We start from the raw sequence: 14808 nt of genomic DNA, 5'->3' as shown, positions 1-14808 counted from the left end.
ACATTTTGTGAAATTTTTAAAAGTAATTAGTTGTACTTGTTGTACATGTTCCAACTCCTTGTTTACTATGTTAAATGCAGCAAATCGACAATGTTTGAAAATCAGTTTTGCATCAGACTTTAAGAGTTGCCTTTGATTTGGTGCAGAATCCTAGACTCCTGAAAAATATTGCTAACTTTATCCTTGAGAGTAGAAACCCAAACCAATTAAATTTAGATTAGAATTATCGGAGATAGCATATTCTAAAAACCATTTTAAATAATACATTGCAAGCATAAGTTGAATTGTGTTGCCAGACACTTCAAACTATGTGTTTCTGTTAATATTGACTTTCCAATACGTTACCACAAACTGTGAGATAAGTTTAATGTCTGAATGTTAAGTGGAAAGCTAATCAATTGCTATTATGATAACAATAGATATTACAAAACAGATTTATCAATTAAAATGCTATTTCAAACTTAAGTGTGACACATCAACTGAGATTTGTAGACATATCTAAAGACTGATTAAAATCAAAGTTAAATGTGTAGCACATCAAGGTGGTAAATTTTGATTCATAGCGGAGTTACTTCAAACATGTAAAATAAAGAGCACTGCGTGACATGTTCATAGTTTTGTAACCTTCCTGGGGGGCATAAACATTCTAAAATTGAATTTTATTTTTGTTTTGGTGAATATGTCATGTAATATCAATTCAAAAGAGATCATTTTATGCCAAATTTGCAGAGAAAAGCAAACCAATTACTTCATCTAAAAATTAAATAAGTCATTAAAGATAAATGTCACCTTAAATTTTGGTTATTTAATAATCCAAAATTATTTTTTTAATAACAATTTATGGTTTTACCACACCGTTTAATAATCTTTTGAAAACATTTCAATAAATATCTAAAGTGATTTAATGTATTAAACATTGATATATTTTATTATATATTATTTTGTGAAATTTGACCATTTTTATATATTATTTTGTGAAATTTGACCATTTTTACAATTGTGTAAGGTTGGGGGAGGGATTAGTTACTTAATTCAGATATGACAAAAATGAAAAATAGGATAATTCAATGAACAGTATTCTTGTTATAAGATTGAAGATAATTTAAACATTTTTTAAAACTAAAAATGGAGCTGATTGCAATTATTTAACAGCAAATTCCGGGGATTTGGCAGAGAAGCCAGAAAATGACAAAAGGGCAAACACATCAAATGCATAACAAATAAATGTTACCAAAGACAAGATAAGATACTTTTCTACTTTCCTGGATAAGTTTTGTATGCTTTAACAGAATTTTTAAGCACTTATTCGGTTTGAAAAACGAACAGTGTGGAGTTGGTAAGTTGAACCGACAATCAACATGGCATTTTTGGGACATCAATAATGGCTCAAAAGTTCAGTAATAAACAAAATATTGATAGAAATCCAGCCAATAAGTATATCTGTGACAATCACATGTGGGGAAAATGGCTTACCGTACAAACATTCTCGTGTCTGTCTGTCCTGGGAGTCGCGCACGTCAAGAAAGAATGAATCCATCATGGCGGCCGTGACATTTTGTAGTGAATGAAATCTCGCGAGATTACGTGCCTTATAAAAACATGTCACTTGTCGGTGGGAGAGGATTGAGAAATCATTTGACGTTTGAGAAGCGGCAAAATTAGTTGGGAGAATTTGTGTGAGCGATTTTTACCTGATGATCGACCGCATCATATAGTGGATTTCTATCAGTATTTTGTTTACTTATGTACTTTTAAGCCATTATTGATGCTCCAAAGATAGCATGTTTTTGTCAGCCATGTTGATTGGCGTTTTAACTTACCAACTTGACACTGCTTATATTTTTTTAAACGAATAAGTGTTTAAAATTCTGTTAAACACACAACACTTATTCAGGTAAGTAAAAGAGTAACTTCTTTTGCTTTTGGTAACATCTATTGCTATATATATATATATATATATATATATATATATATATATATATATAAATTTTTGACTTTTTCGTTTGTTAGCTTCTCTACTAAATACCCCAAATTCCTTCTTTTTTTTTTTTTTGAAAATAAGGCATGGTTACAAGCATACACACATAAAAGGTTTTCTTTAATGTGATAAAAAGTAATAACTAATTTTATACTTGGATGTATGCTCATATCTGCATGAGAGGTTCTGTCCAGTTCTTCTATGAAGCTTAGGTTTGAAATAGCATTCTTAAATGTGACCATGCATCTCTACAGAATGCAAATATTTTCAACTACTAATTGTTCCTTTTTTTTCCAGAATAACTGATTATGGACAATTTTAAATATCCATATTTGTGAAAGACTTCTGGAAATCCATGCTAAAAGGAAAAATAAAGAGATTTCAGATTTCCAAGCGTCAGCAGAAGGATCGTTGAAAAGATGAGAATGGAACTGGATTCAGAATTTCATCAGAGATGAATCTAATGATGCCAGATCGATGATCTAATGATGCCAGATTGTGTTGATCCAAAGATGATCAATGATGAACTCAACAAGTCAAAAAAGCATGTGAAGGACGAAAGGCAGAAATGAAAATCTCATTAGGCTGGCAGTGCATGGGGATAACCGTCATGTTTCATACAAGATGAGCAAAGGACAATTTTTTTCAAAGGTGATGAAAAAAAAAAAAAGTGACAGAGGCACAGGAAAAAGCTGATTAACAAGTTGAAACATCCACCAGAGTCAGATATGATGCTGTGGTTCTTTGACAAGAAAAATTTCTAAAACCAGAAGATCTAATCACAGAACCATAGATGGCTCACTGCTTCATCGATTGATGCCGCATTGAAACAGTTGTAAACAATGCTCTGAATTATCAATGTATTGTTGCTGTTGATTAATTATGAGCAAACATTTTTTTAAACAGTTTTCTCAATGATAAATGTTCATGTAAAATGATATCACAATTTTGATTTACAATTGATCAAAACGAGTTTGCCATTTTTTATGCTTTCAGGGACAACAGCAGAATGATTGATCTGTGAATTTAGCATCATTTATGCATGACCATGTTTAAAATCAGCATACCACCCTGTAACTATCATTTCTAACAGAGTAAATTATGAAGTTACTGCTTTGCTTTAACAGTATTTTTCTTATCAGAAAGCAATGTTTCAACATGAAATTCGGATTATTCCATTGTTTGGAAAATTTTCAAAAATAAATAATCTGAGTTAGCTCCGATTTATTTTTTTTTATTTTACACATGCTATTTAAAAGTTAAGATTTTGTTTAAATCATAAGGATTATTATCAGTGGTGCAATCTGTTAGGCCATTTATTAAGTGATGTGTTAGTAGCAGCATAATTTTGTAACCCACCTGACAAATCTAGCATGTCACGGTTTCTTCCTGCCAAATGCTAAATTTTTTTTTTTTAAATTCATCTGCGTTACTCTTATGGGATGTTTTGACCCCAATTTTGCATAAGTACTCATAATTCCGAGTTGAAAACGCTTTTCCTCCCTCCCAGTACTGATATAGCACATGTGGTATGGCGCAGTTGTATCAATTTTCCTTGGAGGTGAATCAGATTGAAAAGGTAATGTTTATGTAATGAACTCGATTTTTCTTGCTATTTTAATTTATGGAAATATTTTGTGTTCATCATAGATATTAACAAATAATAAATTGGTGTATCCTGTGGGTATTTTAAAATGTGATCTAAATCTAACATTCAATTTTTCCTTAGTTTTATAATTTACTAGCAGTTCAGCCCAGCTTTGCTCGGGCCTCATGTACTGTTCATAACTTTATGTGTGAATACACTTTATGTAAGATTTCAAATTTTAGACCCAAATTTGAGTAATTTCGTAGAAACCACAGAGGTCAATTTTTTAAAAAACTTTGACCCCTTAACACTTATTATTTTGGTCTCAAACCAAAATACAAAGCTTGACCCATGCCCAAGTTACCTACATCTAAAATTTCAAGTTTTCAGACCCAAAATTGGTAGAGGAATTTGGTAGATATCTGCAAGGGTTAATTCTTTCAACTTTGACAGCAAAATTTTTGCCCTAAAACTGATTAAAATGCTTGCCACATGTCTGAATACCTGTTATGTATAAATTTCAAATGTTTAGACCCAAAATTGGCTAAGTAGTTTGTTAGACATTGCAAAGGTCAAATCTTTTGAACTTTGACCCTTTAGGAGCCAAATTTTCTGAAAAAAAAAAAAAAAAAAAATGATTAAAAAGCTTGTCCTATGTCTCAATACACTTTATGTAAAATTTCAAATGTTTAGAACAAAAATTGACTTAGTAATTTGGTAGAGACCGCAGAGGTCAAATTTTTTAAAACTTTGACCCCAATTATGACCCCTTAAAATTTATTGTTTTGGGCTCAAATCAAATTATAAAGTTAGATCCATTTTCAAGTAACTTATATCTAAAATTTCAAGTATTTAGACCCAAAATTGGTGGAGGAGTTTGATAGAGTTTTCAAAGGTCGAATTGTTGAACTTTGACCCCTTAACAGCCAAATTTCTGTCTGAAAACCGATTAAAATGATTTCCCAAATCTCAATAGCTCTTATGTCAAATCTGGAGTCTGTAGACTGAAAATTGACAGTTATTTGGTAGGGAAATTTACAGACAGGCAGACACACAGACATTTTCATTTTTATATATATACTAGCGTGGGTGCCCGGCGTTGCCCGAGTGTTTGGTGGTGTGTATTGAAAAAAAAAAAAAAAAAAGTTGTAGTAGGAAGGCAGGCTCGAACCTGTACCGCGAAGGAGGAAAAGAATGGGAAAAAAAAACGTGACATCTTTGCTGATACGACCACTGCCAAACCGGAAGTGACGTAGGTTTAAATTAAAGCGAGACAATTGAAAGGAAGGGATGACTTTCGAAAATATTGGTGAAAAAAAGTGACCCCTTCCTGTAGAAAAGTGCCCAGTTGAGGGTGAAGAAATTAATGTTTTTAGCCAATTTCAAAACGATACTGATCTTGTGAAAATCAGTCACCTCTGTCGGCAGATATGCAAACATATATACAATTATATATTGGTAGCTCAAATTTTCGACCCAAACCGATTAAAAAGCTTGCCCTATCTCTGAATACCCTTTATGTAAAATTTCAAATGTTTAGACCAGAAATTGTCCGAGTAATTTGGTAGAGACCGCAGAAATCAAATGTTTTTTTAACTTTGACCCCTATTATGACCCCTTAACATTTGTTTTTGGCTCAAATCAAGTTAGATCCATGTCCAAGGAACCTATATCTAAAATTTCAAGTGTTTAGACCCATAATTGGCAGAGGAGTTTGGTAGAGTTCTCAAAGGTCAAATCGTTGAATTTTCACCCCCCTGTATATCAAATTTCGAATCTAGACTGAAAATTGGCGATAGATAGATAGATATAGATAGATATAGATAGATAGATAGATATAGATAGATAGATATATAGATAGATAGATATAGATAGATAGATAGATATAGATAGATAGATATAGATAGATAGATATATATAGATAGATAGATATAGATAGATAGATAGATAGATAGATATAGATAGATAGATAGATATAGATAGCATTGTATTATTTTATATTAATATCAACAAGCAACAAGTGATTCAACCTGTTCAACAGGGATTATAAGTATATCCTGAACCAGCAGGTAACTATATTTTACAAAATATTAATACTATAAACATTTTTGTATTCGGGTGCATAGTCCCCATAGGACTAACTATGTTTGGAACACCCAGATGATTAAAGCAGGGTTAAAAAGAAAAGGATACAAAGTTCATAGTAAGTTTTTGGAGAAAGTAGTGAAGTTCTCAATTCTCCTAACATGTTGGAAGCATGTTTTAGGCCTTCCATCAATTTGCCTTTGTCCTGGAAAAGATTAAAAACATGAATTAAAAACTTAATCATAGAATTTTTTCCAAACTTTAATTTGGAATTTGACTAGAAATAAAAACATTTTTCTATTAAAAATCAAGCGACTTGAAAAATTGAAAATAGATTTTTTTAGATCGAACTGCAAGTTTTGTTGTGCAACATGAGACTCAACTAGGAGATTCAGCTAATACTGATCGAATACCAACTTGTGACTTTGTGTAAACTACAAAATCTGACAAGGTTCTAACAGAAATAAAAAATGATTGACAAAACTCAACATATCTTATTTCATTGAATGACTCATCCAATCAGATGCCTGTAAGATATGTATCCCCTTTTATATTTGTTAAAACTTATCTGCAGAGATCTGTGATATCCATAAATTGTTGTGTTAGAATTAGCAACCAATTTAGTGACAGATTAAATACGAGTACATTAAAGTTCTGTAGAAAGTTGGTTGTTCTTCATATTTGTCTCAGAAGTATTGTCCAGGAAGTTTCATACTGGCTATATGTATGCTGATAATTTAGTATTTGTTTGTGAAACAATGCAATGTTGACTAATTGAAAATGCTATGAAAAGATCTGAAAGTGAATATTACAAAAACCAAAGTGATGATCAATGGTTATAATGTTAGAAAAAAAAAAAAAGAAAAAAAAAAAAAAACAGACCACGTAAAGAATAAATACCCTGTAGCAGAAGACGAAAACTGGCGCACATTTCAAGTGACACTAGTTGTTCGACCTTGACATTGCTGTTGATTATTTGTAAACACGTCAAATAGCAGACATAGTTGAATGTTTGCGTGCAAGATTTAAAAAAAATATATTTACAAAACACATTTTTTAATATTAAATATTTACAAAACTTTTAAGGATAAAAAAAAAAAAAAAAACTTTTTAATGTAACAAAATGAACATATTTAAACAAAATATATTTAAATAAATGGGTGTCTTTCTGAGTGTGATTTTTAATATATTTACAGAACATTTTAATAAAACTAATAATAATTATAATAAAAATAAATAAAAAAATAAAAAGGATGAATTAATTACAAAACATTAGAAACTGAGAATTTCGGATGCTAAAACTTACTTGTATTTAATTTGATCTTGTGAAGAAGTAAGCAAACAGCAAGTTTTTATTTTAATAAAAATAAAAATTATAAAAAGATTTGTATCTTGTGATACTACACTTCATCTTTATAAAAATAAAAGTTATAAAAGATATGCGAATAAAATATATTTTTTAAATCTCGACTGTTTATAATTGTTGCTTATACTTTGATTTTATTATGCATAAAAATTGCCTCAGTTTAGAAGGATTTCTCCATTGACCACCTACATCCATCGCACTTTAAATAAATATTGAATTGTATTTTAGAAAAAGAAAGATAAAAAAAAAAACACACTGTACATAAAAATTAATCTTGGTTGCAAAAATCTGAACAAATCAGTTATTTTATATTTGTTTTTGCCATTAAAAAGTTTGATTATAATAATTTTATTTAAATTTTTTAAATTATGTATTTTTTAATTGACATCGTCCAAAATTCTCAGTTATAATGTTGGTTTATTTGGTATTTTTTACAACTTGCCCCAGCATAGTATAAACACCCCCAATCACCCCATGCTAAGAAGGGCTTTCAGAATAAACACCCCCTCCAATCTCCCCATGTTAAGAATGGCTTTTGAGGTTGGGGATGTTTATTCTGAAAGCCATTCTTAACATGGGGAGGTTGGGGTGTTCATAATACATTGGGGCACGTTGTAAAAATTTACCATTTATTTATTATAAATTTTATTAAAAAATTCTGTAATTACAAAAAAAAAAAACGCACTCAGAAAGACGCCCATTTATTTAAATATGTTTGTTTTGTTACTTACATTAAAAAGTTTTGTGTAAATAGAAAAAAAGTTGTTTTTTTTATCCTTAAAAGTTTTGTAAATAATTAATATTAAAAAAATTTTCTTTTAAATCTTAGAAAGTTTTGTAAATATATTTGAAAGAAATCTTGCTTGCGAACATTCAATCACTTCTGCTATTTGACGTGTTTAAAAACAGCCAACAGCAATGTCAAGGTTGAACAACCGGTGTCACTTGAAATGTGCACCAATCTTCGTCTTCTGCTACAGGGTATCTATTCTTTACTTGATCTGAAAAAACAAAGTTATTCTGCTGAGTTTGTGGAAAAGAGTTGGGTGGAATTCAATCTTTTGTGTTACTTGTAAGCATCGAGTACACAAGTGCAGTGAGATTATGGAAAGAGGATAACCAGAAATGTAATCCAATGGATAAGAACTTGAATGTAGAAAAAGTATATTTTGATAGTGAAGCTATTGAATATTGTTTCGTTTTGATAGCATTGGAGCAAAGGGTAAAGCAGGTGCTAATGTGATTGAAAGATTAAGGAGTGGATAGAGTAAGTTCAGGGAATTTGTGCCATTACTAACAAGCAGAGTGTTCTCACTATTAACCAAAGGAAGAGGATATGAGGCATATGTATGCAGTGTGAAGATGTATCGAAGTGACGCCTTATCACACTTTCCATGCATATGATTTAAGATTTAAGGACATGCTTATTTTTGGAGAGAAATATGACAATGACACAATGGATATGTGATGCAAGTCTTAAAGACATGCTTAAATCCGATTACCTCTAAGTGATTAAATTTGGGTTTTATAGGAAGATATGTGCAAAACATAAGGCTTCAATAGTTTGGCCACAAAAAAAAAAAAAAAAAAAAAAAATGGAAGGTTCATAGGTTAAGTGCATAACAATTGAAATAGCAAGATTATTTCACGGGAGAAAACATGGAAAGTGATAAGGATGGATTTGAAAGGAAAGAATAAAGACTTGATTAGAGATATGTGTATTTGGATGTCAATTTCAAAAACTATCCAACCAAAGTCAGCATGGAAAACAGCGCTTTTTCCCTTCACACCAAAATTAAAAAAATTTATGCCATTTCTCTATTGACTGCAGCATGTTGCTTATTCTGTGCAGTTCTAGAAGGTCCACCTGCCCAGGCTTTACCTTCTTTCTTTGAGAAGGAGTTTATTGTTAATCGACTGAGACAGCTCCAATAGGCAATGATGATAAAGCTGCTCAGGCATTTTTGGCAGGTCAGAGCGCTCCTCCTCTTGGGGTGTTGGCTCTTCAATCCCACTTTTCGACCCTACTTTCACATCTTACCATGAAAGGGAGATAAATATCCAGCATGTAAAATAGACCAAATATGATAAGACACACACACACACACATATATATATATATATATAAGCCTGACGAATCCTAGCGTGGATGAAACGCGGAATATTCTGTGTAGCTTAATTGCCATATATATATATATAATATAAAGCTGAATGTGTGTGTGTGTGCACATGTCTGGTCACGAATAGGCTCCTATATGTTTGACTATTTTAAAAAACTGATTACATATAATGATAGAAGATGTATCGAGACACAGGAATGGGTATGTTTGATCTGGCAGAATGGTGGTTCATTAAGATTGTGGGGTCTGCATTTGCGCCTGGTCCACAAAGTATGGAAATAAAAAAATTTACAAATTACCCCCCCCCCAAAAAAAAAGTTTACAAGTGTTTTTGATATAGATGTATATAAGAATACTTTGAGAAGTATGTTTTAACTTAAATAAGGATGGTATAATAAAATTGTGGGGTCTGCGTTCGCGCCTGGCCTCCATAGAATGGAAATAGGCAAAAACTTCTTTTCATATCCATCTACGTAACTATATTTTGATAATTATGTTTCAGTTTGAAGAAATATGGTATAAAATTATGGGGTGTTCGTTCGCGTCTGACCTCCATAGAATGGAAATATGTCAAAGTTTAACAAGGTTTTTTAATATAGATCCACAGAATATTGTGATAAGTGTTTCAGTGTGAACAGGTATGGTATAATAAATTATGGGGTTTATCTATTTTATTTTTACTTTCAACATATTTTGATACCCCCAAATTATTTTTACTTTCATGTTTTGATACCCCCGAATTCGAAGCTATCTCTTTACACCCCTTCCTTTTCATAACCTATCATACTTTCATAAATCAGAGTCCATTTTCTGTAGGTTGTTTTTGAACCCCAGTCAACGACGGGTACTTTTGCTAGTATATATATATATATATATATATATATATATATATGTGTGCATACACACACTCATGACAATGAATCTTCATTTTTAGATTTTACTTTTACCAGATTCAATAATATTTTATGGAGCATATACAAAAATAGGGTTTCTTTTTTTTTCTTTTCTTCATACATTCAAATAAAATTTGTAAATATTTTAATAAATACTTAAATAATTTTGAAATTTGTTACTTGCATAAACGATTACCCATGGCCAACTTATGTATGTGAAACCTCAGTATGTTGTTTCTAGAAATGTCAACATTAGAAAAAAATGCAATAATTAGATAAACTAAAAATACTTTTATGCAAATAAAAGGTGGAAAAAGAAAAAAAAGTGGTCAACTGAAACATGAAGACTATTTTTTTATGTTGTAACCAGCACAGTTTGGCTGTTGTAGTAATTTCTGAAGAACTACAATAGTTTAACATGGACAATTGTTTATACAAGTTTATTAAATAACTGATTCGATTGCCATGTATTTTTTTACTATGAAAAAAGATAAATTAGCTAGTTGATCAAAGTAACATTTGAATAATAAAAAAAGAGATTTGAAAAGTTTGACTATTGAGAAGTTACTCCCAAATTTTGATGGCATTTTAAATAGGACTTTTGATGGGAATATGTAAGGAAGCATTAAATATTCACTCTGTATACTTACTAGGCATCTTTTCATTTGAAAGGATTGGCCCTTGACAACTTTAGTGGCCTCCTCTAGCAGCTTTTCCTGTTCCTCTTGGGGTGACAACTGCGGGGTCGATGGCTGAAATGAAGGAATAGAAAATATTAAGAAAATCTGCCACATGAAGAAACATTAAAATCAATAGACAACTTAGATTCTCTACAGTCTCCAAAGGATTTGTCTGATTAACCTATTTGATTCTTATGTAATTCAGTGGTTTTCTATGTTCTTTCATAACCTTTTCATGATTTTTTTTGGTGCTTGTTCATAGTCAATAATGTACGGGTGACCAGTATGGTTGTCCAAAAATCTTTTTCTATTCATACCAAGAAGTAACAATAAAGGAACAAGTAATGCAACCATACAAAACTCATGCCCTGGATTAAGTTTATTCACAAACAATAAAACAAAAGACACTAAAACAGAAGAACAATTCAAACATTAACAGAAAAAGAACATGTAACGAATACAGTTTGTTCATTTTCATTGACATGGTCACACATTGAGGATGTCTGTATGAACATTTTCATGGCAAAAAAATGTAGTGCCATGATTTGCATATTTTACAAAACTGTGCTTTGGAAATTGTTACTTTTTTGCTAGGAGTAACAGGACTTTTCAACCAACCCTGTGTTTGACCTTTGAAGGTCACGAGGCATAAGGAATGTGGTAAAGATAAATTTCATGATAGCATTTAGCAATAAAAAACAATTATTACTAGATTGGATCAGAATCTACCTCAGTTTTATAATGCGAGGTTTGTTTTCACACATTATCTTAGAAAATATTAATTTCTAATGTCTACGTATGTATGCACACACACACACACATATATATATATATATATTACATTCGTAAGGAAACTTGGATCAAATGATGATCAACGAATGTTTCACACTCCCATATTTTTATCGTCATCTAAATCAGTGAAATTGCCTATTTTTCAATCAAATCAATTTAGTTGGGTACCCATCAGGATGCATTAGGAGGAAGCTTCCCACGCATCCTCACAGTGACAGTCCACAATACATTGTAGTCTACATTGCACTGTAGAGAATGTACTATTAATTTTATAAAATTATTTTATATATATAATGGCTTGAATTCAAGTTTAAAAAAAAAAAAAAAAAAAATCAAATATCATGGAGCAATTGTGTTTTAAACAGAAACATTCATTTCAAATGTGCCCCTGTCATATCAAAGAACCTACTGTTGATTTTATAAATCTTGCCTTTTGGCTCGTGTGGTAATAAAATTTCTCAAATGAACATGTGATGTTAAGCTGTGTAAGGTTTTAACTTTGGTCAAAATCACCTGTTCCTTCTTTCCTCGAATTATTTTGATTATCGTTACTTATTCCGAGATCCTGGATATGATCTTAAACTATATCCAGTGGTGAGGCCCCAGCTTGCTGGCTTTGGGAGTGTGGAGCCACCCTTTAATTGCCATTGCTCCCAGGTCCACTCTGACCGGGAGTGGTAGTACCTGTTAAGGTCTCAACTATGGGTTAAATAGAAACAGACTTGCAAAAAACAAATGTATTCTATTAAAAAATTTTTCTTCAAAATCTTTGGATTCGGCATTAAATAACCTGAAAAGGGTTAATATGCCGTAAAACAAAAACAACCAACCAACCTATTCCGATAGAAAACCCTTCCAAGAACACTGCGGGGCATATAACGTACCTTTGTGTGAATTTCATAAAAATCGGCCCACTGTTTTCAAGTCCGTTGAGAATGAACTCACACACAAAGTCCCTTTTATATAATAGTAAAGATACACACACTTTCTGGAAAAGTTTGTTTTTCCAAAGTAAAATGTTTGTTTAGTTTACAGGAGTTTGAATAATTTTGTTTCTTTTAAGTATTTTACAATTTGTTGAGGCTCCACTTCTTGGAACACTTCAACGATGTTCCAAAATAGTTCTTCCGGGTGTATTTGTGCCTTCATTGCAGAGTGTGCATTTTGGTACTTCCTCAGCTATTCCTTAATTTTTTTTCAAGTCCGCTTGTTGGATTTTGATTTTTGTTTTTATGGCTTCTCTAGCTAGTTTGTTTTTCCATTTCTCGAGATACCAACATGGCTCAGTATCTAGACTATTACAATTATTTTACCTTTTTCAGTTCTTTCATTATATTCTTGTGTTCTGTGATGAAGGAGGAATTTTGTTTTTTCTCTCTTCAAAGGCCATGATACAGGATAGGGTTCTGAATAATGAATTTGAATGCCATTTTTATAACTTGTAGTTCAGCTGTATGTATCGAGACATTGTCGGGTGGACATATTTGATGTTGGTTTTGCTCATCTGTATAGGCTGCATCTGTTCCATTTATTGTTTTGGATTTGTATGTGTATATCTCTTTATATTCTGAATATTTTTCAGAGTTCTCCATAGTTGCTTTTGTTTGTATTGTTTTTTTTGAATTTAGTAAGTGTTAGGTCAATATTTAATTTGTTTTTTGTGTAGTCAACCAAGAAGTAGCTCCATGATATTGTGTTCCACAGATAAGCAGCTCTAGGAACAAACTTTGTTCATGGAATTTTCATCTAGATTTAGGCACCGGTAGAAAGTAAGAGAAATTGCTGATAGTTGTAATTAGTTGGGTGTTTTCCGCAAAAGACTTATTAGAGGAGGAGTGAAGATCAGTCGAGCAGCTACAAAGAAAATAACGATAGAGCAGATAAAGGCTCGCAACATCTCTTCTATGAGACAGAGGCAGCAGAGAAGAGAAAAGAACATCACCAACCATATTTCGTAGTCAGTTTTGTATCTTGTCAAGGCAAGAGAGGATGCTCTGAGCAGCTCCCCCGCAGATGTGGCAACAGTACTCCATTCTAGGACGTACTTGGCTCTTATACAGGTAAAAGATTGCATTGAAAGTAAGATATTTACTCAAATAGTAGAATCATCCAACCATTTTTCTCGTGATCTTGGCAACAGATTTGATGCATGTGTTCCATTTCAGATCAGGAATGAAGGTCAGTCCCAGAAACTTGTCAAAACATGATTTATTCCCCAAGATGAAAGCCATTTATTTCAATTGGGGTTAGGTGGAAGAGGAGGGGTCAGAGCATTGATGATGGAAAGAGAGAAGCTTGGTTTTAGATGTATTGAAGTAGGGGTGGTTCATGGGCTTTTATCCATGAACCCCTTCAAGTGCATGATATAAAAAACCTAGACACCTCAAAAGCATGTGGACCTGATCTCATCCCAGCTGTACTATTAAAGAAATGCTCAGCTGAGGTTGCTCAGTTCTCTCCAAACTTCTCAAAAATGTCTTAACGAATCTTGCTTTCCTGACTGCTGGAAAATGGCTTCTGTGGTACAAGTTTACAAGAATTCCGGTGAAAGAACGGACCCATTAAATTATCACCTCATTAGCCTCCTCTCACTTTTCACCAAAATATTTGGGTCCATAATTAATCAAGCTCTAGTCCACCACCTTATAATTGCTAAACTTCTGTCTGACCAACAATATGGATTTAGACAAGCCTATTCTACTGCAGATATCCTAACTAATCTCTGAACGTATTTACTAGGCACTAGACAAAACAGGGGAAGGTAGATATATCCAAGGCTTTTGACAGGGTATGACACAAAGGTATTCCCAGGAAAATCAGATAATATGGTATTACTGGACGAAAACTTAATTAAATCCTTCCTAAGTAAGAGAAGGATCCAGATTGTCCTCGATGGGCGTACATAAAACAAGGATATAAATGCGGGTGTACCTAAGGGGTCGATCCTTGGACCTCTTTTATCCCTGATATTCATAAATAACCTCCTTGATAAAATTGTCTCAGAGATGGGTATATTTGCTGAGGACACTACGTTCTATGGCAGGCATCAGGGAAAAATGAATAAACATATCTAAGGCAATAGCAGAACCCCTAGAAAAAGATCTCCAATTCTGTAATGGAATATGGACAAAAATGGATGGTAACATTCAATGCTGCCAAGACTAAGCTTCTTCCTTTAATAGTTACAAGAAACCTTCTCAAACACAAATAGCTATGGCTAATGATACATTACCTGAAAATACTTTGCTCAAACTCCTCGGCTTAATGTTCACGAGGAACATAAGCTGGAACAGATACATAGAGGGC

General features: G+C 32.3%; 1 protein-coding gene across 3 annotated transcripts in view; it reads right to left on the bottom strand.

Annotated features, from left to right (window-relative positions):
- Positions 1–14808, bottom strand: part of LOC145295791 (vacuolar protein sorting-associated protein 35-like) — a 78455-nt gene that overhangs the window by 56643 nt on the left and 7004 nt on the right. For all 3 annotated transcript variants that reach the window (XM_080141496.1, XM_080141497.1, XM_080141501.1), the window contains exons 2-3: positions 10681–10782; positions 5760–5856 (exon numbers count right to left, since the gene is read on the bottom strand). In XM_080141496.1, coding sequence (XP_079997622.1) covers positions 5760–5856; positions 10681–10782 — 199 coding nt within the window. The remainder of the gene's footprint in view (positions 1–5759; positions 5857–10680; positions 10783–14808) is intronic.

Source organism: Euprymna scolopes, chromosome 2, assembly GCF_053919585.1.
Source record: "Euprymna scolopes isolate OS-2025 chromosome 2, ASM5391958v1, whole genome shotgun sequence".
Taxonomy (NCBI): domain Eukaryota; kingdom Metazoa; phylum Mollusca; class Cephalopoda; order Sepiida; family Sepiolidae; genus Euprymna; species Euprymna scolopes.
The sequence above is the reverse complement of the archived record's forward strand: the minus strand, read 5'-3'. Positions and strand labels throughout refer to the sequence as shown.